This window comes from Scardinius erythrophthalmus (genome assembly GCF_964197995.2).
Source record: "Scardinius erythrophthalmus genome assembly, chromosome: 16".
Lineage (NCBI taxonomy): Eukaryota > Metazoa > Chordata > Actinopteri > Cypriniformes > Leuciscidae > Scardinius > Scardinius erythrophthalmus.
The window spans coordinates 1,534,264-1,559,611 of record NC_138236.1 but is presented as its reverse complement, the minus strand read 5'-3'; the positions used below and the strand labels follow the sequence as shown (position 1 = coordinate 1,559,611).

Genomic DNA, 25,348 nt, shown 5'->3' with positions numbered 1-25,348 from the left:
GGAAATATAGAGTTTGAGGGTCATGTTTACATGTTGATGATGAGAGAATAATAGACTAATGATGTATATTTTTTCATATATGTTGAAAACAGTTATTTACATTTTTATTTCTGGATTCTTTGAAAAATATGTTCACGTATAAGGGAGAGGATTGTAGGAATATTTTTTGCTTTTGAATATCCCTTCCAACACATACATATACACTACCAGTCAAAAGTTTTTGGATTTTTCGTTTTTTTTTTTTTTTTTTTAAGATGTCTCTTCTGCTCACCAAGGCTGCATTTATTTGATAAAAATAGTAATATTGTGAAATATTATTATAATGTAAATCAGCTGTTTTCTATGTGAATATATAGTAAAGTGTAATTTATTCCTGTGATCAAAGCTGAATTTTCAGCATCATTACTCCAGTCTTCAGTGTCACATGATCCTTCAGAAATCATTATGATGATTTGATTTTCAAGAAACATTTTTCATTATTATATGTTGAAAACAGTTATTTACATTTTTATTTCAGGATTCTTTGATGAATAGAAAGTTCAAAAGAACAGCATTACATTACATTATACATTTAAGAAGTGTATATTCATTCGACTTCCTGTAGCCATTGTTCGTTTAGTAACACAACACCGCCCTCTGCCAACCGCTCCACGACAGCCACGACCCGTCAATCACCAGCCAAGCCCCGCCCACCGGCAGCTTCCACTGTAGCCGCTTCCTGTCAATCACCAGCCAAGCCCCGCCCAACCTGCAGCTTCCAATGCAGCCACTTCCTGTCAATCACCAGCAAATCCCCGCCCACCGGCAGCTTCCACTGCAGCTGCTTCCTGTCAATCACCGGCCAAGCCCCGCCTACCGGCATCTTCCACTGCAGCCACGACCTGTCAATCACAGACCAAGCTCCTCCCTCCGCCAAATTTTGACTGTAAACATCCCGCCGAGAGCGCGCGCCATCTTGATCGGATTCAATGAGAGGAAGCGCTTGCTAACTTCTCTCCGCGGGAGGGGAGAGAAAAGCCTGGCCGCAATCAACACGGACAACATATTTTGAATGGTACGTTATGGAAAATGTGTATTATTGCGGATTCATTTGCGTGTTAAGTCTAATTTACGAGCAGGAGAATTAAAGTTGACGCCGTTGCTAATCAACAGTTGGCTAATGCTAATTGCTAACGATAGCTTGAAAATAGCCTGGCTGTGCAAGCTGTACTTAAATATAAATCAGTTGAAACTTTAAGTCGTTATATATGACAAAGAAAAATAATTTATAATCATGTACATATGTGTAAAGTGATATAAGCATTGGTTATAAAGCTAACTAGCTCAGCTTGCTAAGCAACAACTTAGCCAAACGCTTGTGTGGAAAATAACGCATTTGTTTTGCATCGTTAATAAATGCATTTTTTGTCGTATTTTGCGTGCATTAAACCTTTTTAAACACTTTGCATTAGATTATGTGGCGTTTTGGGCCCTTGGAATTGTGTTTAACCTCGATTTCGTCATGTTTTAATGCTGGTGTAAAGGCGGGCAATGTAAGCCAAGCATGCAATACAGTCAATTTAAAGATGTATAGTGATTGCTTGCGTAAGATTTGACGTATGCATGTTTTAGATGAATCTGCATTATACTGTGTCTCAAGCCCTATTGAGTTGCCGTTAGATAACATCTGTGGCATGCTGAAGTGCATGAGAGTTTATTGTAGTCCTAGTTTTGAATGAATCCTGTCGTGTCTCCCCCAGGTGTAGCAGAGAGGTCTCAGAGGATTGACCAGACACCAGGGCAATGTTTTACGCCCACTTCGTCCTCAGTAAACGTGGGCCGCTGGCCAAGATCTGGCTGGCGGCCCATTGGGACAAAAAACTGACCAAAGCACACGTCTTTGAATGCAACCTGGAAAGCAGCGTGGAAAGCATCATCTCACCAAAGGTGCGTCTTTCTGCTGCATGTTGTGTGCTTTTGAGTGGTGTGTGTTCATATGTTGTGTGCTTTTGAGTGGTGTGTGTTAATGCATGTGGTAATTCTGTTTTTTCTACTCTACTAAATAGGTGAAAATGGCTCTGCGTACATCTGGCCATCTTCTCCTGGGCGTGGTGAGGATCTACCACAGAAAAGCCAAATATCTTCTGGCCGATTGTAACGAAGCGTTTATCAAGATCAAAATGGCTTTCCGCCCAGGTATTGAATCTAAAAACCTGTAACCGTAAAAGTATTAATTTCAGGGCCAGCTGGGTTTGCCTGGTAATATTTACTGCAATGCATTGTGTGTTTCCAGGTGTCGTTGATCTGCCAGAAGACAACCGCGAGGCTGCGTACAACGCCATCACTTTACCAGAGGAGTTCCACGATTTTGACCAGCCTCTTCCTGATCTGGAGTAAGAGACGCTTCTGTTTTTAAAATTTTTCATCTTCAGTCTATATTAAGACTAAGTGTATGGGTCATTTTCATTGAAATTGTGAAATTGCTTGATATAAAACTACACAAAGGTCCTGGATTATTTTTATAATTATCTATCATGCTTCTGCGATAAATAGGGGCGAGATACTTTTTATAAAATAACATTTTTGATTTCTCTTATCGATTCCTCTGTGAGCATTTCAATATGACTTTAAACTGTTGTCTGTGCTTCACGTGTATCAGTATATTGGATCCGTGCAGCTCTTAAAGGGACAGCACTAATATTCCTGATGCTTTCTCTATAATAACACTAATCAAACAACAAAAGACTAAGAGAAAATTCACTCGCTCTTGACTGAATAACTCTCTTGTAACTATATTTGTAATGTATATTTTATTTATAAAGTTCAGTGTTATTTTACATTTGATTACAGTTTCTGTACCTGAATACCTGAAAATCTTAAAACACTGTTTATTTCAATCACATCTTTGTTCAGTTGCATCTATTTGTTGTGATTTGTTAATTTTATATTTGTTCTTTTTTAATAACTGAGTGTTTACTTGTCTTTAATAATGCTTGAAGCTTACATTAGTTCGGCTAGTTGTTTTTCTATGGTGTTTTTAAACTACAGGCAAACGTTCCTTGTGTGTAAGTGTTCTTTTAAAGGGTTAGTTCACCCAAAAATGAAAATTATGTCATTAATGACTCACTCTCACGTCGTTCCAAGCCCGTAAGACCTCCGTTCATCTTCAAAGTAGTCCATGTGACAGGCAAACGTTATAAGTAAACAAAAATAACGACTTTATTCCACTATTCATTTCCTTCTCTCTGGGCCTCGAGTGAGTTCACGTAGTGTTTTTGCGCAGCGCGTCTGTGTTGTACGTCACACGCATCACACATGACCAGCGTCGGCCAATAGTGAGCCTACGTGTGACGTACAACACAGACGCGCTACACTATTACACTACGTGAAATAGCTCGAGACCCAGAGAGAAGGAAATTAATAGTGGAATAAAGTCGTTATTTTTGTTTACTTATAACGTTTGCCTGTCACATGGACTACTTTGATGATGTCTGTACTGCCTTTCTGGACATGGACAGTATGCCGTCCATTGACTTTCAATGGAGGAACAGAAAGCTCTCGGACTAAATCTACAATATCTTAAAAGGTCTTACGGGCCTGGAACGACGTGAGAGTGAGTCATTAATGACATAGTTTTCATTTTTGGGTGAACTAACCCTTTAAACCTGTTGATTTTTGTTCATGATATTCAGATACAATTAAATGTTTTGTAATAAGACTAAATGTGAATGATATAGTTTTTTTTTTTACCTTATTGGAATCAAAATTAGGAATCGATAAAATTCATACGATACCCAACCCGAGAGATAAACTACTCATGAATGTGACTTTTTGCATTTGTGATTTCTAAATGAAAAATGTGTGTTTCAGTGATATAGATGTAGCACAGCAGTTCACCCTGAACCAGAGTCGTGTTGAGGAGATCACCATGAGGGAAGAAGTGGGAAACATCAGCCTCATGACCGACAATGACTTCGGTAAAAACTCACAAGCTGTTTATATTTATACGACAGTAGTCAACATTTAAAGTGGATCAGAATAGTTCATCAAAGTTGTCCTAAGACAAGAACGGGTATTGTTCAAAATTCATGTAATACTTTGATGAAAGGTTTTGATCCACTTCAAATGTTGACTACTGTAGAAAGATAAGTCGCGATGTCCGTGTCCTCATAACTTGTGATGTCATGCCAGGTGACTTTGGCATGGATGATCGTGAGATGATGAGAGAGGAGAATGCTTTTGAGGTGGACATCATCCATGGATCTTCTGCCTCGAACCTGCTCCTGGAAGCGGAGCCCGGTCCCGCTCACCTCCCCGACAAACCCACGACCCTCGACTACGACGACTTCGGGGACAACAACCTGGAAAACACCGACGGGGGAATTCTGAGTAAGTTCATGTTCATTTGACCTGCGATTAGAGGCACGGGGAAAAATCCATTCATGTATGAATCGCGATTTTTCTTTGTTGTTCTGGTTTGTATCGATTCACAAATTTCAAAAATCTAATTTCTAAAGCGTTACTCTTATTTAACTTTAAAAGGATTTAAAAATAACTTGTTTTATTTGTTCTGAAAAAAGTTTTTGCACTCATGTAAATTTCTTGACGTGTGAGTGACTTGATCCTAAATTTTGAAACACATTTTATTCTAGGTAATAAAAGTATTTGGTTGCACTTTGTTTATGCAATAAAAAAAAAAAGGTTGTACAATTAAATGCTGAGAAATAGTAGTGTCAACAAATATTTGTAACTAATTTCTTGGGGTTATTATTGGAATATAAATTAAAGTTACTTGAAGTTATTGACGTTAATCACAATAAGCCGTGAACTAGGACTACCTTAGTTAACATGAACTAAGAATGCTTTTTTTAATCATCTATTAATGTATTAATCTGATTTAATATTAATTTCAACATTTATTTATACGTTATTAAAATCAAAGGTTGTATTTGTTACGTTAATGCACTGTGAACTAACAATGATCAGCTGGATTATTATTAACTAACATTAACAAAGATTAATAAATACTGTAACAAATGTATTGTTCATTGTTAGTTCATGTTACATTAATGTTAACTAATGAACCTTATTGTAAAATGTTACCATTCAATTTCCTATTTCTTAATATTACGTTAAATAAACACATGCTACTGTACCTGAAAACTTAGTTTATTTAATGTTTTTCTATTGCATTTGTCCTATTGTTTATAATTAGCTTCTTTGTTCCTATTTTTAATATCAAAAATAAAATTGCCTGCTTTATTACAGAAGACTGTGTGTAATTATTGTAGTCCGCTTAAAGGCCATTTGTTTTATAATATTGGGTTGACTAAAACGGGAAGAAAATGTAAATAATAAATTTCAAGGTTCACATTTAATTCAGTAGAATTTTTTTTTTCCTTTTAGACTAATTACACTGTCTACCGCAGTCAAATTAGAAAAGTAACACAAAACAATAAACTACAATCAAATCTATGCACATATCGAATTTAAATTATATACATTCTGTAATAAAAAATAAAAAAAGCATTGCTGTTTGTAAAAAATAAATAAATATCGAATCGTGACTAAGAATCGATTTGAATCGGATCGTGATGAACCAAAAGATTCCCGTCCCTGTGATCATGTGATGCTGAACTGTGTGTGTGTGTGTGTGTGTGTGTGTGTTTCAGTGGATAAGATTCTGAGCAATGACGATGGTGGAGGAATATTCGACGATCCTCCTGCCATCACTGACAGCGTGATGATGCCTCAAGACCACGGCGACGATGAAGACGACTTCGATAACTTTTCTCGTGAGTAGATCCTACAAACATTCTTGGCTTTTGAGTGAATCTATTCTACTTATTTTGCAACAAGCTGTTTTCTGTGAATGTGTGTGAACTTCTGATTCATCAGCTGCTATAGTAAATAACTGGTAGAATAACATAATGCAGAGAATGGTCAAACAATTTGTGCTACAAACCAGTGTTTAATTACGATAATAAATAACAGTTTGCAGTTTTTGTACAGCTAAAATAACTGGATGCTGCTGAGACGCATTCAAGGTACAAATGACCGTGTTGCTCTTACTTTAAAAATAAGGTGAATAAAATAACAAACAATTGTGGAAGATGGAGAACCTGATTTTTACTATTTGAATTTTCCTTGCCACTCAATCAACTTCCTCAGAAATTTATAAAGGATTTTCTAAAAATATTTTATTTGTTCTGGAAAAAGTTTTTTAACTCAAATGAATATTTCTTGACATGTGAGTGACTTGATCCTAAATTTTCAAACACATTTTACTCTTAAGGTTGTACAATTAAATGCTGAGAAATTGTAATTAATTAAATGTACTTAGTATAGGGTTATGGGTTAAGGATTGCTTTAGTAATTATGCAAAATTTACTGTTATTACTTTAGTAAGATGTAATATAAAGTGTCAACAAATATTTGCAACTAATTAATTTGGGAAAAGCAAATCTTGCCATGCCATTTTTTTTATATTTAAAAAATGCAAAACTTACTCTGATACACAATCATGAGGGTTTACAGGGATCCTTTCTGTGATGTGAAATTTCTTGTTTCAAATGTCAAGTCAATATGTATGATATGTATGAACGTAATGCCATTGACCTCTCATGACACTTTTGTGTTATTTCAGCTCCTGGCGGTCCTGACAGTCCAGAATCGGGCCCAGTCGAGCCTCTTCCCAACACCACAGACCAGACCGAACAGACCACTCTGGTGCCCAATGAGGACGAAGCGTTCGCGCTCGAGCCCATCGACATTACTGGTAAAAATGAACGATAAATTCATATTTAACCCTCAGCATTCCCTTGGGTCATTTTGACCAGGAATTTTTTTTGTGTGTGTTCATCTGACTTTTGTTGCACTTGAACCACGAATACACACACAAAAAATGTAATGGATTTGAGGATTTTTTGGTAAAATTTCTAAAAAGTAACACATCGTATCCTCGCAGGTCAATTTGAGCCCTGCCCTTAGGAATGAATGGAATGCGAGGAATGCTTTGCCACACATAGAAAACCTAAAAATGCTCAAAATTCTAACTAAAAAAAGCTAAAACTTTAGCAAAAAATAATTTTATAATGTCTGCATGTGTATCTGTAGTGAGCAGCTCATTTGCTCCATATAGAGCTATAAGTACATCTAAATGCAAGAGTCATGAAATATCATATTTAAAAAAAGAGGTCGGACAAGAAACCCAATGTAAAATATTATAAGCTGAATTAAAAGGTTCATGCATCACAATATTTTGAATTTAAGTTGAAAGAATGTGATGAATGTGCTTAAAATCACTATTTATATATTATTTATTGATAAAATCTAGTAATTTAAAGGTAAATAAGATAAAAAAACAAACAAATAATAATATCAAAAGGAAATAAAATAAGCTTTCTGGACAAAAAAAAAGAAGGAAAATTTAGGGCTTGGGGTGATTTTGACCTGCGAGGGAAAGATGAGGGTAAATCATGGCTTGTCTACGTAATCTATACGTGACCCTGGACCACAAAAGGAATCTCAAAAGGAAAATGAATAAGCTTTCCACTGATGTATGGTTTGTTAGGATAGGAAAATATTTGGCCGAGATACATGATCTTCATGGAACATGATCTTTACTTAATATCCTAATGATTTTTGGCATAAAAGAAAAATCGATAATTTTGACCCATACAGTGTATTGTTGGCTATTTCCACGAATATACCCGTGTGACTCGAGACTGGTTTTGTGATCCAGGGTCACACATTAACTGTAAATTTTGTGCCTGAATATCTCCTTAATAAAACACTTGTGGTGCGTCCTCAGTGAAAGAAACCAAGGCTAAGAGAAAGAGGAAGCTCATCGTCGACAGCCTGAAGGAGTTGGACAGCAAGACCATCCGGGCCCAGTTGAGCGATTACTCCGACATCGTCACCACGCTGGATTTGGCTCCTCCCACTAAGAAGCTGATGATGTGGAAGGAGACTGGAGGCGTAGAGAAGCTTTTCTCATTGCCGGCTCAACCTCTCTGGAACGGGCGTCTGCTGAAGGTGATGGGCTGGTCCTGCGTCTCTTTTAAAGGGATAGTTCACCCAAAAATGAAAATTAGCCCATGATTTACAGTACTCACCCTGAAGCCATCCTAGTGTATATGACATTCTTCTTTCAGACGAACACAATCAGAGTTATATAAAAAAATATCCTGGCTCTTCCAAGCTTTATAATGGCAGTGAATGGCTGTTTCTGTTTTGGTGATGGATAGATGCGCTTTTATGATGGATAAATGCACTTTTATGATGGATAGATGCGCTTTTATGATGGACAAATGCGCTTTTATGATGGATAGATGCGCTTTTATGATGGACAAATGCGCTTTTATGATGGATAGATGCGCTTTTATGATGGATAAATGCGCTTTTATGATGGATAGATGCGCTTTTATGATGGATAAATGCACTTTTATGATGGATAGATGCGCTTTTATGATGGATAAATGCGCTTTTATGATGGATAGATGCGCTTTTATGATGGATAAATGCACTTTTATGATGGATAAATGCGCTTTTATGATGGATAGATGCGCTTTTATGATGGATAAATGCGCTTTTATGATGGATAAATGCGCTTTTATGATGGATAGATGCGCTTTTATGATGGATAAATGCACTTTTATGATGGATAGATGCGCTTTTATGATGGACAAATGCGCTTTTATGATGGATAAATGCACTTTTATGATGGATAAATGCACTTTTATGATGGACAGATGCGCTTTTATGATGGATAAATGCGCTTTTATGATGGATAGATGCGCTTTTATGATGGATAAATGCGCTTTTATGATGGATAGATGCACTTTTATGATGATAGATGCACTTTTATGATGGACAGATGCGCTTTTATGATGGATAAATGCGCTTTTATGATGGATAGATGCGCTTTTATGATGGACAAATGTGCTTTTATGATGGATAGATGCACTTATGATGATAGATGCACTTTTATGATGGATAAATGCGCTTTTATGATGGATAAATGCGCTTTTATGATGGATAAATGCACTTTTATGATGGATAAATGCACTTTTATGATGGACAGATGCGCTTTTATGATGGATAAATGCACTTTTATGATGGACAAATGCGCTTTTATGATGGATAAATGCGCTTTTATGATGGATAGATGCGCTTTTATGATGGATAAATGCACTTTTATGATGGACAGATGCGATTTTATGATGGATAAATGCGCTTTTATGATGGATAGATGCGCTTTTATGATGGATAAATGCGCTTTTATGATGGATAGATGCGCTTTTATGATGGATAGATGCGCTTTTATGATGGATAAATGCACTTTTATGATGGACAGATGCGCTTTTATGATGGACAAATGCGCTTTTATGATGGATAAATGCACTTTTATGATGGATAAATGCGCTTTTATGATGGACAGATGCACTTTTTTGATGGATAAATGCACTTTTATGATGGACAAATGCGCTTTTATGTAGAGCCCGACCGATATGGATTTTTGGGCGCCGATACCGATAAAAAAAAGCCAGATACCGATATATCGGCCGATATTATTTATGTGTATATTATAATACAGTAGCAATATTATTTATGTGTATTATAGTACAGTAAGTTTGGACACACTTTACAATTGGTGTGTACAAACTTTTGATGGGTACTAGAGCCCGACTGATAAAGGATTTTGATAAAGGCTGATACCGGTACAAATATTTGTTGGTTTTAAAATCCGATATTCCGATATATCAAGCGATTTTTTTTTTTTTTTTTTTTTTTTTTTTTTTTTCAGAAACGCGCAACAAAACATTAACAAATTTCCCTAACATTAGTTATTTGTAGTTATTTATGAGTTTTAACTAAACTAATATGATAATGCATTTTAAAAAGAAACTTGTTTCTTGTATTGTCACAACAGAACAGAGGAACATCAAAATATATTAAAGTTCTGATAAATAAAATGTATAAAAATACAAACTTAAGATTTTTTTTAAGACTAAACGTTTAGTCCTTTGAACAAAAACAACAATTTCACATTCAAATTGACAACAAATGTCATAATTTACTCTCTCAAGTTGTTTTTTTCTTCTGTTGAAAATAAGTTATTTGGATGAATGTGGGTAACCAAACAGTTGATGTACCCCAGTGACTTCCATAGTATATTTTTCTCCTTTGGAAGTCAATGGGGACCAGCTACTGTTTGGTTACCCACATTCTTCAAACTATTAATATTAGAAAAATATTAGAAGGAAATTAATACAGTTGGAACAACATTAGAGTGCCTGTAAATAATGAGATCATTTTTATTATTGGGTAAACTATCCCTTTAAGGACAAGCGGCAATGTGTTTACAATTGCTACTGTCTCTTTAAGAGCTGAGCACGACACGTCTAATGTACACGCATTTGACAAGCGGACAACCGACATTGTTTATGTAAATCTTGTGTGTATTTAACAGTATTAGCACAATAATACTCGAAAGATAACTTAGTCCAGTATCCAGGCGCTGGTACTAGAAAGGCTTTTAGTGCATGTGAGCTTCACATGTACGCGCTGAGAAACGCACACGTTAGAACAGCGCATCAGCATTTAAAATTAAATGTTTAACCGACAAAGCATTAAAGCACATGCACATTATGAACTTTTGTGAACTGCAGTGTTAACATTTTATGTGAATATAGCCTACGTCGCGTTGTTCCGCTTCACTCTCGGCTTATTTAACCGCAGCAAAACTGGACATGAGTCACGAATTTTGTCATCCTTATTTGAGTTAAGAGAACTGATAGGGATGTTCTTTTAATTGTTATTCAAGCAATGTATGTCTCGTGAGTCGTTACCAACTCACCATGAACACAATTCACCGATGATCTCACTCGCGGTCAACCCTCATAACATGGTTGAAGGGTGTTTCGTCCGTTTTTATTTTATTTTTGAAATATTAATTTATCGGGCGTTATAAATGCCGATACCGATAGTTTTGAAAATGCCTAATATCGGCCGATAATATCGGCCTGCCGATATATCCAGGGTCCGAAATTAACACCCGCCAAGCGCCAAATGCGGGTAGATTTTCCGTTTGGCGAGTATATCTCAAAAGGCTATCCGCCACAGTGGCGGGTGAATGTTCATACCAAAATAATAAAATTGTCAGCGCGCACGCGCTCTTCTGCCTCCGAGCAGAGAGAGAGAGAGAGAGAGCGCGCGCGAGTGAATGAGCCCCGGCCGCGTGCGCGCACTCACTATTCAGAGCGGACAAGCGTCAAGCTTCCCCGTACTTTTTGACAGAGCTTCTTTGCAGCTCAAGTCGGCGGTGGTGTGTACGTACAGTTAACGCTCTATCTGTTGACGGCGCTGAGGAAAAAGGATATGTGAAGCTGCCGCCACTGGAAGAAGCGGTCGCCCCAAAAAAGCCGTGCAGAGCGTCTTCAGCACTCGCGGATCGTGCATACTCCGCCGCTGGCCAGGCTGCTTCTGCTTTAAGTTACATTTTGGCCGTTCTTTTCTCGATAAAATTAGTTTTCTCATAGCGTTTGCAACGCAATACTCGTTCCCTTATCTCTCATGGAACCGAGGTTACGTAAGTAACTTAACCGAGGACGTTCTGCCTTCCCTTCCACATGAGTCAGGAAACAAAACTGACAAAAAAAAAAAATAATAATTATTTTACCCCAATGATAGTAATATTTCATATATTTTGATCAATATATATAGTTTTTTTATTTTTTTATTATACATTTCAAATTTTGCTCTGGACAATTTTTTACGTTTGTATTCAACATAATTTGCCTACCTTATAATCTCAATTAAAAGTACTTGAATGAATGTATATGTGACAAAAAAAAAAGGCTGTTTATTATTTTGGCCGGTAAAAAATATGCTTGGCTGGTGGATTTTTTCATCTACCAGTCCCCGTGGCAGGTGAGCCAAAAAGTTAATTTCGGACCCTGGATATATCGGTCGGGCTCTACTTTTATGATGGATAAATGCGCTTTTATGATGGATAAATGCGCTTTTATGATGGATAGATGCGCTTTTATGATGGATAAATGCGCTTTTATGATGGATAAATGCGCTTTTATGATGGATAAATGTGCTTTTATGATGGATAAATGCGCTTTTATGATGGATAGATGCACTTTTATGATGATAGATGCACTTTTATGATGGATAGATGCACTTTTATGATGATAGATGCACTTTTATGATGATAGATGCACTTTTATGATGGATAAATGCACTTTTATGATGGACAAATGCGCTTTTATGATGGATAAATGCGCTTTTATGATGGATAAATGCGCTTTTATGATGGATAAATGTGCTTTTATGATGGATAAATGCGCTTTTATGATGGATAGATGCACTTTTATGATGATAGATGCACTTTTATGATGGATAGATGCACTTTTATGATGATAGATGCACTTTTATGATGGATAGATGCGCTTTTATGATGGATAAATGCACTTTTATGATGGACAAATGTGCTTTTATGATGGATAAATGCGCTTTTATGATGGATAGATGCACTTTTATGATGATAGATGCACTTTTATGATGGATAGATGCACTTTTATCATGATAGATGCACTTTTATGATGATAGATGCACTTTTATGATGGATAAATGCACTTATGATGGACAGATGCACTTTTATCATGATAGATGCACTTTTATGATGATAGATGCACTTTTATGATGATAAATGCGCTTTTATGATGGATAGATGCACTTTTATGATGATAGATGCACTTTTATGATGATAAATGCACTTTTATGATGGATAAATGCACTTATGATGGACAGATGCGATTTTATGATGGATAAATGCGCTTTTATGATGGATAGATGCACTTTTATGATGATAGATGCACTTTTATGATGATAGATGCACTTTTATGATGATAGATGCACTTTTATGATGATAGATGCACTTTTATGATGGATAAATGCGCTTTTATGATGGATAGATGCGCTTTTATGATGGATAGATGCGCTTTTATGATGGATAGATGCGCTTTTATGATGGACAAATGTGATTTTATGATGGACAAATGTGCTTTTATGATGGATAGATGCACTTATGATGATAGATGCACTTTTATGATGGACAGATGCGATTTTATGATGGATAAATGCACTTTTATGATGGATAAATGCACTTTTATGATGGATAAATGCACTTTTATGATGGACAGATGCGCTTTTATGATGGACAAATGCACTTTTATGATGGACAGATGCGCTTTTATGATGGACAAATGCACTTTTATGATGGATAGATGCGCTTTTATGATGGATAGATGCACTTTTATGATGGACAGATGCGCTTTTATGATGGACAAATGCACTTTTATGATGGACAGATGCGCTTTTATGATGGACAAATGCACTTTTATGATGGATAGATGCGCTTTTATGATGGACAGATGCGCTTTTATGATGGACAAATGCACTTTTATGATGGATAGATGCGCTTTGATGGACTTCAAAACAGAAATGGCCATTAACTGCCATTGTAAAGCTTGGAAGAGCCAGGATTTTTTTTTTATATAACTCTGATTATATTCGTCTGAAAGAAGAATGTCATATACACCGAGGATGACTTGATGGTGAATCCATCATCTCTGAACTATCCCTTTAACATCAGTGTGTTAAAGCCCAGGGCTGAAATCACAGTGAATGTGTGTGTTGCAGATGTTCACTCGCTGCTTGACTCCACTGGTGCCTGATGAGCTGAGGAAGAGGAGGAAGGGAGGAGAAGCGGATAGTCTCGAGGACTTCCTGAAGGAGCTGGAGAACCCAGAAGTGCCCAGAGAGGAGCCGCTGGGTCACAGGAGTGACGTGATTGGTAAGCTTTTGCGTCGCTACACAACCACAGCTACTGTAGCTTAAACGTGCGTTGTGTAATATTATTTAGGAGGATCTGTTGACAGAAATGCAATTTCCTTCATTAGTGATGGGATAATTTTACTGACTCTCTTGTTCGATCTCCTTCATCAAAATGAACGGATCTTTTTTCAAATCAATTCGTTCATTTAAGTGGCTTTAAATGTTATACTTTTATACTTTTAATGTTATACGCAATCTTGATCACATTCTGAATTAAGAAATCATTAAAATGCTGTCAGAAATAATTTACAGGGAGCATATTTACTTTACCTTCTTTCGTTCATTTGTCACGTGACAGACGCAATGAACGGATCGTGACCCATCACTAAATATCATATACATAACTATGTTTTGAGTGGTTTATAAAGACCTTACATAATGAACCGTTATGTTTTTATTACCTTAGAATGAGGCATTTCTCTCTTCACACACCTCGGGTCCGCTTACATCGACATGTTTCTACGGTGGCCCTGAACGGACAAATGCGTTTTGTCACTGTTACGATGTTAATACGTTCAAGTTACAGCAGTCATTGCATCAGCTACACTTTATTTGGACCATTTTGTTTTATATTTATCTATTTACCTTTTTTAGTATTTGAAAGATAATAAAGATATTGTCTGATAAGTGAGATCTCTGTTGTCCTTAAACCAAAAAAGTAGTGCTTGAAAAGTCCTGGAATTACATTTTACAGTCTCTGTACAAACCCTGTGTTTGGGGGTTCAGTATCATCTAAAAGATTGAAAGCCCCTGGCTTTAACACATTAGTGTAGAAGTCATTTAAAAGCATTTTTTGTGCCCTACAGATCAGACCATCATGGAGGAGCACAGTTTGCTTCAGGCGTCCTCTATGGAGGGCAGCAGAACCGCTCTCGACGAGTCCATGATGCCTCCTCCATCTCGCCAGCGGGGAATCAAGCGCAAGTCGCTCGAGAAAGAAGCAGCGTTGCCTGTGAGTTAACATAAATCAACCAGATCATTAGGGATGTGCCGATCCGATAGTGCCATTCTTTGCCGGATCAGGTATCGGTCAGACGAGACCGATCCAAATCCGATATTGTGCGTATACTATTGTGTGTTATTGTTAAGCCTCACAAAAGGCACAAAAACATTAAATGGTATTGGTCCATCCCTACAGATAATCATTCTGCCTAGCCCTCTGGTGCTCTTCGTGGGACGTCAAAAATGACTGATTATTTTTTTTTTTTGTCAATGAAATTAATGTACTATATTTTAGTTTGAAAATGTTTATTTTGTATTTTTAGGGGATTTTTTTTTTAAAAAATTCTAAATTATATTAAAATGCATTCATAATACATTAAACTGTATTTATAATAAATGTATTCACTTTTTAAGCATAGACCTGAAAATTAAATTTCCAACTTAAACTCGTAAATCTTGAATGCTTTAGAGCAACAGATGTAAGTTTGATCTCTTTTTAAAGACGACACTTGGCAGATTATTGCTGAAAAAAGTTTAAGAAGTGAACTTAAAAAAAGAAACAGATTTTTACGTGTGTTTTGAAAAATGCACAAAAATACTGTTTTCAATTTTTATATGAAATATATATTTTCAAAATTTATTATGATGGATAAAATCATAATAAATGATACAAAATTTGAGCTTTCTAAAAAAAATTTGCTTTCGGTCAGATGTTGTTCAGCTGCAGTACCAAAAGTTTCCACTAGATGAAATTAGACTCCCATTCATTTCCATTGCACTCATTTTTGACCGTGAGGAGGGACTATTTTATAGGCCCATTTAACCTTTTTGAATCATGTTCATGATATTTTTTTTCAAGTTCCAAAACCAGGTGGTACGAAAATCAAGTTTCGTACCATTCCAATGAAGTAAAAAAAGGAACATTTTTCGGTCAAAAATGACGAAGAGCGCCAGAGTAAATGTTTTGAAACTGAGCCTAACAGTGCACAATTGTGGTTCCAGCAAATGGAAGTGTTGGATCAGACGCTTCAGCCCGTGGATCAGTCAGTCCTTTCCCATGAGCTGGAGATGCCCCAAGTGGATCTTCCTCCTGAGGACATCACAAACCTCTCTTCACTGGTGCCAGAGCTGGACCTGTTAGACGACAAGGGCAAGGACAAGGACAAGGACGACAGCGACGAAGAGGTGAGGCACTCGGCATTTACAGCTCGAAGAAAATCTCTCAAAAGAGTTCACGATTCTGAATAGACGACTAAACCAAATATCATGTAGTTTACTAGAGGTTCTGACAAAATGTTAATGCAGTTGCTGCAGTCGATTTAAGAAATATTTAATTCATTAATAAAAAATCTTTTGATGATTTAATGACTTGCTCATAAAGACTTCACTTGTTTCATTCCTGGATGAATCAGCGTTTTTGAACGATTCTCTTGAATGAATGATTCAATGACTCACTCATAAAGACTTCACTTGTTTCAATATTGGATGAATCAGCGTTTTTGAACGATTCTCTTGAATGAATGATTCAATGACTCACTCATAAAGACTTCACTTGTTTCAATATTGGATGAATCAGCGTTTTTGAACGATTCTCTTGAATTAATGATTCAATTACTCACTCATAAAGACTTCACTTGTTTCAATATTGGATGAATCAGCGTTTTTGAACGATTCTCTTGAATGAATGATTCAATGACTCACTCATAAAGACTTCACTTGTTTCAATATTGGATGAATCAGCGTTTTTGAACGATTCTCTTGAATTAATGATTCAATTACTCACTCATAAAGATTTACTTCTTTCATTACTGGATGAATCAGCGTTTTTGAACGATTCTCTTGAATGATTGATTCAGTGACGAATACATTTTTGAAAAGTCACTTGTCGCAACAGATACAATCTCTATCTCAAGCATCAAGTTACTTTCAAAAGGTTATTTACTTTATTTAATCACTACCATAGACATCAGTGTTTATATCCCAACTATCCCAGTACTTCTGTGGTAATCTGAATTATTGTAACAGAAATAATGATCCTGTGTGTTTGAAAAGCAAATTCGCAGATCTGAACGTTCACTGTGATCTTATCGAACATGCAGCTGAATCATTATCATTTCAGAATAAGCTCACGCATGTTTGAATCCCGATCTTTTAACGACGCAGCTCCAACATTGGTGTCACTGATAATTGTTGGATTTGTTTTAAACAACAGGGCGAAGAGGGACAAGGAGACCAGGACCAGGAGGAGAGGAGGTGGAACAAGAGAACTCAGCAGATGCTTCACGGCCTGCAGGTTTGTGTTTCGACCATATACTGTCAAACAAACAACTATTCAGACACCAGATATCTTTTTTATATTTTTTCGCTAGTGTGTGCAGGACACTATAGTTCATTAATGTAAGTGAGGAGAGCAAAATAAACTGTGGCATATTATACCCAAAAATGTTTCATACCAGTAAAATTTATACAAATTTGGGACCAAAAATGATTGGGACACTTTGAGCTGATCATGCGAGATAAACATGAACGAGCTTCTGAAAGTGTGTTAAAAGATAAGAGTACAACTTATCGAAGTCCGTATCATGTGACATGGAATCGCTCAATCAGTGTTTCAACCGTGGAAAGACATTAGTAACATTAGAAAAACCATATCCAGTGACCATAAACTCGTTAGTCAGCGAGAAAAATTAACTCTAGAGGAGCATTTTGCTAAATATATGCACTATATTACATTCATTATAATTTGTAATGTTCTTCAAATCTTAATGCATGTTTGAATAAATCTGGCAGGTTTTTATGACAGCCATCATTTAAATGTTTATATTTCATATAACCTAATTATCATAAAAATAAATAAGTGTAATTGAAGTTTGTACACAAATCAGTTCATCTTTACCTTCAATATTACACAGGGCTTAAAGTATTCCGGCACCGTGCCGGATCTCCGGCGTGCGGCCGTGAGGAAGAAAAAAATAAATAAATAAATTTGAAACTTGCATGCGGTTCAATATTTTCGAGTCAATTGATTTCACCTACCAATCATATGAAAGGAACGCAGCTCTACTAACGTTACAAGCCTATCAGAAGCAGAGCAGGGCGGGGCCTGGCAACACAGTGTGATTGAGATTTATACGTCACGTTAGCGTTGTCGGTGAAAGGAGCGCTAGTTCATGAAGCTTGGGGATGATGTCCTACCCACGGGCGTAATTTCCTATGGGGACACTTTCCAAAATCCCGTTGTCCCCCCCACCCCCACTTAAATTCGTTTTGTTATGATGTTTACGCCGTCATTGCCACGGAGGAGCAGGACCGAGCCTGTGTAAAATAGCTCACTGAATGTTCTAATGAGCAAGTAGCGGTTGCGGCACAGACAGTGATGAAACGCCAGAAACTACAACAGGTGACTTTAATGTCATCATGGATGAAAAGAAAGAAAGGAGATGTGAGTTGGTTCAGTAAATTAGCTCAGGTCAGGATAATCATATTTTCTGTCTACACCTGTTGATAACTGAGCTAACGTTAACATACACTGCTCCTTGGTAACTTCAGACTTGGCTAAATATTTAATTTTAATATTTAATTAAATATTCTGTGTAGCTTACAAAAAAAAAACACATTCTGTGTAGGCCTACCATGAAAACGAGTCCACTTTAAACCGCAGCATTTTCTGTCAGCAATGTATGACAAGTAGCCTAACGTTAGTGCTGTCAACGTAAACGCCTGCGATTCATTTGTCCAGCTTTAACGTGTTAAAATATTTATCGCAGCGTCAGTTCTTTCTGTCATCCTTTGGGTTATATGATCATGCTCTCCTTCACGCAAATGTTTTAAACTATCAATGCGCGAGAAGACAAAAGAGAACGCGCTGTCAGTGAATGAATGTCCTCCTGAAACACACACACACACACACACACACACACACACACACACAGAAAGACGCGCGCCAGTATCGCAGTCGACAGTGCGCCATTGAGTTCTCTTTCGCGCTTGTACGAACCATAACACAACACATTTATGCCAAAATTACAGTTTTGTCGAGTATCTTCACAAGAACAGTCAAATGAGTTAAATACAATCTTAAATAGTTCGTAAAGAGTAGAGAATGAGATGCGTGAGATCCTGTCAGCAGCGGCGGGTATTAAGTGACAGCAATTCTCTCTGTTAGTAAAGTTACTAACCAAAGAACAATGGGAAAATTACTAACTGCTCAATGCTTAAGGATTAATCTATTTTTCATTATATATATATACATATATAATTTATGCAGTGCGGACTGTTTTATAAACGTATTCAATTTCTATATAATTCACATCGGTTAGACAGGTAAGGTACAGGTAAATATGACATTTATTATGGGTTTAAGTGATGATTGTTTTAAGTTTAGTTGATTTAAAAGTTATATTTTTTTAAGCCTAATAAATTTCAAATTTTGGAAAAATAAATTTCCATCGAGACATAAGTAGCTATATCAGTGATACTGGGCTTCATTCATAAAAATATGCCATTAACATGCTTGAAAATAAATGGTGCCAATGAAGCCCAAGCCATACCCCCCCCCCCACCCCCCAAAAAAAATTTCAGGCTCAGGATTTTTTTTCACTTTAACCCCTGATTACAGTAGGCTAATGAAGCCTATAGGCTAACACTGACTCCCATAGTTCACAGCATTAGTGAAGGCGAGACACGGCAGGCAAACACATTGTGGTTTTTTCACTGGTCAATTTTGAGAATTTTGGATATTTGTCTTCAATAACATGTCGTCTTTCAGACTTGTGGTGAAAAGTTATTTTACTACATTTTGTCTGTTTGCGTTTTGCGAATTTCTCATAAATTCAACAAAAGTTGGCGTTGTAAATCCTCCCGCTGCTCCGCGATCGTGTCTGCTCCTGTCATCACACACACCGTTAGAAAGCTCTCTCTCTCTCCTCTACAATGCTGTCAGATCCAAATATGGTAATTTCCTTTTTATCAGCAACCAATCGTGAAAGTAAAAGGGCTGAATGCGCAATCTCATTGGCTGATGATAAATCTTTAAAGCCCGTTTTCTCAAAATGACTTTTCTCTCATTCTCCAAGTCTGAAATCTCCTCTTCAGTCGCACCGATACACACCAAACTCTCCAGTCTTGTACCTAGTTATATTATGAAGACATTTACAGAGGGATTTGTAAATATATTATTTCTAGCCTGATTTCTATAACATTTTATTCCAAAAAACATGGCGAAAATCTTTTTTTTTTTTTAAGGCTATTGACAGTATATTCTGATTTACAGGATAACAAAAGAGATATCCATAAATCCCTCTCTAATTTTACCCATCTAATATGTGAACACAATGAAAAAATAAGTTTAACCTTGCTTTGTCCAATACTCAGATTTCGTTTTTTTTTTTAATATATGCAAATTAGCGCATACTTAATTAGATATGGCCTAATTTGCATATTTTTTTTCCTCATCTTAATCTATGTAATCAACTGGGAAGGTTTCATGCTGATATGTGCTAGTTAAAAAGTTTACCCTATTCACCTGTAGTGTCTTGCCTTAGGAGATTTGTTTTCCTTGAGAAAATTTGCCATGTGTTGTACCAGATATCCAAAATAATCAATATTGAATCGGAATCGAAATCGAATGGAATTGCAAGCTTGTGAATCGAAATTGTGAAATTTGTGTCAATACCCAGCCCTATTATTTACCGAAAGATCTTTAGTCGAGGGCAGCCCTGATGAAAGTCGTTCTCAGCTCGCTCCTCATGTTCTCCTGTTCTCCTGTGCTCGACAGCGTGTGGTGGCTAAAACCGGAGCCCAGTCCATCAGCCTCCTGGAGCTGTGCAGAAACAACAACAAGAAGCAGGCGGCGGCCAAGTTCTACAGCTTCCTGGTGCTGAAGAAGCAGCAGGCGATCGAGCTGACGCAGGCCGAGCCCTACAGCGACATCATCGCCGCGCCCGGGCCGCGCTTCCACATTGTATAGACGCCTAATCCCTTTTGTTTTTAGTAGTTGTATTTAACAGGTTTGTTTTGCTACTGTTGCTTTTTGTATCTGTTTTTGTTCTTTGGGGCCAATTTAAAAAAAGATTTTTGAGTCAAACCCTATAGATCATGAAAACATTGAGTCCACAAGGTAAGGTGTTAAATGCTTATTAGTACATGTTGGACCTCTATATCGACGAGACCGTCGGGATCTTTCAGATTCACTACTTGTTTTTCCCTCATTGTTCTGTTTTTATTTTCCTTCATAAGCTTTATCCCAGTAAGTTTTACATTTGTAGTGAGTTAGTAATGTGTACATTTGAACTTTTTAATAATGTCACAGTTGAGAGACAAAGGTTTATTTTTGGAAACCCATTTGGATTTAATTACACAATAGTTCAATGTTTTGTATCTCTCTTTTAATGGCAATTATGATTATTAAAGGTTTCTTAAACTCCTAAATACAATTGGAATTTGTATGCACTTGATTAAATTTTGATATGGATTGAAAAAAGTCACATGTTCCTCTTTTTACCTGGTTCTTTAGTGGTGTGTGTGGTGTGTGTGTGTGTGTGGATAGATCATGAATATACATATACATGAATATCCATATACATACATATACACAAATATATATATATATATATATATATATATATATATATATATATATATATATATATATATGTGTGTGTGTGTGTTATAATATAATGACCATTGCAAGACTTGTAAAATGTAATTTGTCTCATGACTAAATTAACCCGATCTCAGTGTTTTTCCATCTTTAAAGGGACTGTAACCTTCTAATCCTCAAATACAATATGTAAATTGTTTATGAATCTACAGTACCCAGATTACCTAACATACACTAATCATACAGCAGATCATGCTGTGTGGAATTTTATATCCCACAATGCAATGTTCTACCTTAATAGTTATTCGACCAGGCTTTTATTACACACTCTTTTTTTTATTCTAATAATGATAACTGCAGTGATGAGGTTTGACGACTTTATAACACTACCGTTTCAAAGTTTTACTGTTGCATAATGTGCAATGTTTCACATAAGTGAGTTGCTTAATTATTACGTGAATAATATCCAAAATCCAGCATTTTTGCTTTTGATTTCAGGATGTCATAATGAGAATCGCACATTTAACTCGCCTTTTCCGCGTTTGGCTTGCTTAGTTGGGGACATTTAATTTAATATTTGACTATTATTGATCTCCTGCATTGACACCATCAGAACTGAGCTGGACGATGACAGAGCGGCTGTATAAATCAACTAAATTAATAACTTTTTTACAAACAAAAAATGAAACATCACTGAACTCACTTAACGCTCACTTAACTTTCTTCTAAAACAAACTTTGTTGCATTATTTTCCTGTTATCTCTGTAAAGCTGATTTGAAACAATCTGTATAATAAAAAAGCGCTATGGGTGATTCTCCAACTAGGAGCACTTTTGGCACTGTGAGCTTATGGAAAATTCACTCTCTTAAAACACACTTAAACAATCTTCCTAGCTTCATTAATTTGTCTTCTAACACAATATAACAGTGGGCAGTTTTAGAATTCAGAGGAATATTATTATATTTAACAGTTTTTCTGAAGAGAGCTTTCAAAGATGTCATTTCCACCACTTTTCAATTTATGTATTTTATTAGAATATAATATTGGAAAACTGATTATCTAAGATTATGTATCAGTCAACAACATCAGTGGCTACCTAATCATGTAATAAAATAAATCTTAATACTTCATGAACTTAATGCATTTTTATTTAAAGTTGCTGAATGCCACGAGTTGGGATTTGTGCCTACAGCATCTCATTTTTGCTCAGGTCTATGTTTATTATAAGTCACTCACACATATATTGTAAGTAATGAACTATTACTACTTGATTTAAAATACAGTTAGATCCACATCATTGGTTATTCTCATTTTTTTTCTTAAAAACTGGTGGAAATGACGGTTTATGGTGGAAAGATTGTTTCTGTTTATTTTTACTTTTACTTAAATTGTCAGTCCAAAATATTTTTAACCATGTATTTAACATATATGAGTTGAACAGTATACCTAATAGTTTAAAAAATAATGATTACAAATGATATGCAAATTATATCAACCTGCTCTAAACATTCATTTAAATATAGATACATTTAAATAAATTTAGAGTGTACTGTAATGGTGATATATAAAGTTCTCAGTCCAAAAGCACAAATATGTCGTGAGAACATGCAAATAGCGCACAAAAACAGCATATATCATGTCCAAAGCTGCGCCTGTAACTTCTCAGAGGTGTGGAAATGACATTTTAGCAGTTTTTCTGCAATATTAGCACTCCCTAATGTCAGGCTTAGCTACTTTTTTACTTATTATGTTGTTTACTCGTAATAAACATAAATACATTATTTTCATATTTGTTGTACATAATTCAACCGAACTACAGCCAAGGTGGAAATGACGCTGAATAAAAATACTCTGTATAAAAGCTTGAGTTATCTTGATTTAAGTTTCATCTTCAACTAATACGTCCTTTTCTCTATTATTTCCATGATTACCAAGTAAATAAAATATTTAAGGTGGATCTATTAAAGTGGATTTTGTTGAGGGAGGTGGACCTGGGGACAGACTTATTTAATTCCAAAAATAGTTTAAAATTGTGATATACATATGAAATTTCGATAGCATAATTTTTTAACATTCAAAGAGGGCCAGTCTGGGTTGGGGACAAGCATAAAACTGCAAAATCCGCTAATAAACAGTCTTTCAAAAGCATTTTAAAAAGAAAACAGGGGCAAGATTTGGTGGTTACTAGGATGTTGGAGCATGAACTTCATAATGACAATTTATTTGCGCATTTGTTTGTTTATTTATTTACAAAAAAAGGCCAAGGACATTAAAGTGCAACTCGCGACTCTTATTTTGAAGAGTCTTCGCACCGGAAGTGGTTGCATTGTTCCGGAAGAACCTTCTTCCACGTGCTTCGGCCCGATTCCGCTCTTCTTCCGACAATGGCGACCCGTAAAGAACCCGCAGCTTCGGCTTCCAGTCCGCTGGATTCCCCGGTCAAGCAGATCCAGATCGACGGGCTGGTGAGCGATCATTATGAGTGTTATCATCATGTTTGTTAGGGGTGTGTGTGTGTGTGTGTGTGTGTGTGTGTGTTTCGGGCCGGAGGATGGTAGGGGGAGCTCAGCGCTCATCGTTTAACAGGAGAACACTGGGGAAAACGAACACAGAAATGCTGGAAACTTACTAGTTTTGTGGATATGTACTATAGTAAAACCAGGGTTTTCAGCATGGTATTAATGTATAGTGGTTGTACTGTGGCTAACCATCTGCTATACCATGGTAGTTTGAGATATACCATGGTACTGAAGCTAATATGGCATCTGGCCTTACTAAAAGTACTATGAATACTTTACTGTAAATTAATCTCAGTAACGTCAGGTTTATTTCAGAGTGTACAGCGTGTCTTATACTGTACATGTCGATAGCTTTGTTTTATTAAGTGATGACAATATTACCGCTCAAAAGTCTGGGGTCTGTAAGATATTATATATTATTATTATTATATTATTAATACTAATTAATTTATTTACATAAACACAAAATACAATTAACTTTGATATTATATATTTATATTAAAACATATAAGGTACAATAATAAATGTAATAAAAAAATAAGAAATAAGTTATATAATTCTATTACTTATGCTAGTATGATTCTGTTCTTTTATTTTAAAAGTTGTATTCTATTTTTATTAACAAGTTACAACACAAAATGCAACATAATGAAGGTATCATATATATATATAGAGATATGGTATATTTTTTATTTAAAGAGAAGGCTGCATTTATTAGATAAAAAATACAGTAAAAATTGTGAAATATTATTACAATGTTAAATATCAGTTTTCTATGTGAATATACAGTAAAGTGTAATTTATTCCTGTGATCAAAGCTGAATGTTCAGCATCATTACTCCAGTCTTCAGTGTCACATGATCCTTCAGAAATCACTCTAATATGATGATTTGATGCTCAAGAAACATTTGTGATTATTATCAATGTTGAAGAGTTTCATATATTTTGTGGAAACTGGCATACATTTGATCTGACAGGATTCTTTGATGAATAGAAAGTTCAGACGAACGGCGTTTATTCGAAATAGAGATGTTTTGACTTCTAATTGTCTGAAACGCAGTATCGTTAGCTCTTCTGAACACAGGTCTGGAGAACTGCTGGTCATTATTTCTTCATCGCTGAAACTTCTTTACAGTGGGATAATTGCTTAACACACTTTTGCTGAGTCTTTCATTTGTTTAGTGTGTGTTGTCTTGTGTTATTTCTGGCCTTCACTTTAGGTATTTTCATGCAGTTGTTTTCCAGCTCATTCTCTGCTGTTGTGTTTCTTCACACGGACCGGCGATTCCCGTCGGAGAAAGCCTGGAGTTTGAGTGCAGAGACTGTAGTTTGGCTTTTGGACTAAACCCTCCAATTATCGCCACAGTAATGCGTCCGGACTGAAGAGTTTGCTTCATT

General features: G+C 36.1%; 2 protein-coding genes across 2 annotated transcripts in view; both read left to right on the top strand.

Annotated features, from left to right (window-relative positions):
• Positions 1-906: 906 nt before the first annotated feature.
• Positions 907-21,348, top strand: rad21a (RAD21 cohesin complex component a). The gene is made up of 14 exons (XM_081389577.1): positions 907-1,054; positions 1,740-1,926; positions 2,046-2,175; positions 2,273-2,372; positions 3,850-3,956; positions 4,171-4,368; positions 5,652-5,774; positions 6,626-6,757; positions 7,793-8,016; positions 13,693-13,846; positions 14,694-14,839; positions 15,832-16,014; positions 17,042-17,122; positions 20,606-21,348. Exons 2-14 carry the CDS (start codon positions 1,783-1,785, stop codon positions 20,795-20,797), a joined length of 1,914 nt encoding a protein of 637 aa, XP_081245703.1. The 5' UTR covers positions 907-1,054; positions 1,740-1,782; the 3' UTR covers positions 20,798-21,348.
• A 2,386-nt stretch (positions 21,349-23,734) lies between these two features.
• The window catches only part of eif3ha (eukaryotic translation initiation factor 3, subunit H, a), an 87,497-nt gene continuing 85,883 nt past the window's right edge, over positions 23,735-25,348 (top strand). Inside the window, exon 1 of the mRNA XM_081389134.1 lies at positions 23,735-23,896. Coding sequence (XP_081245260.1) covers positions 23,816-23,896 — 81 coding nt within the window. The 5' untranslated portion in view covers positions 23,735-23,815. The remainder of the gene's footprint in view (positions 23,897-25,348) is intronic.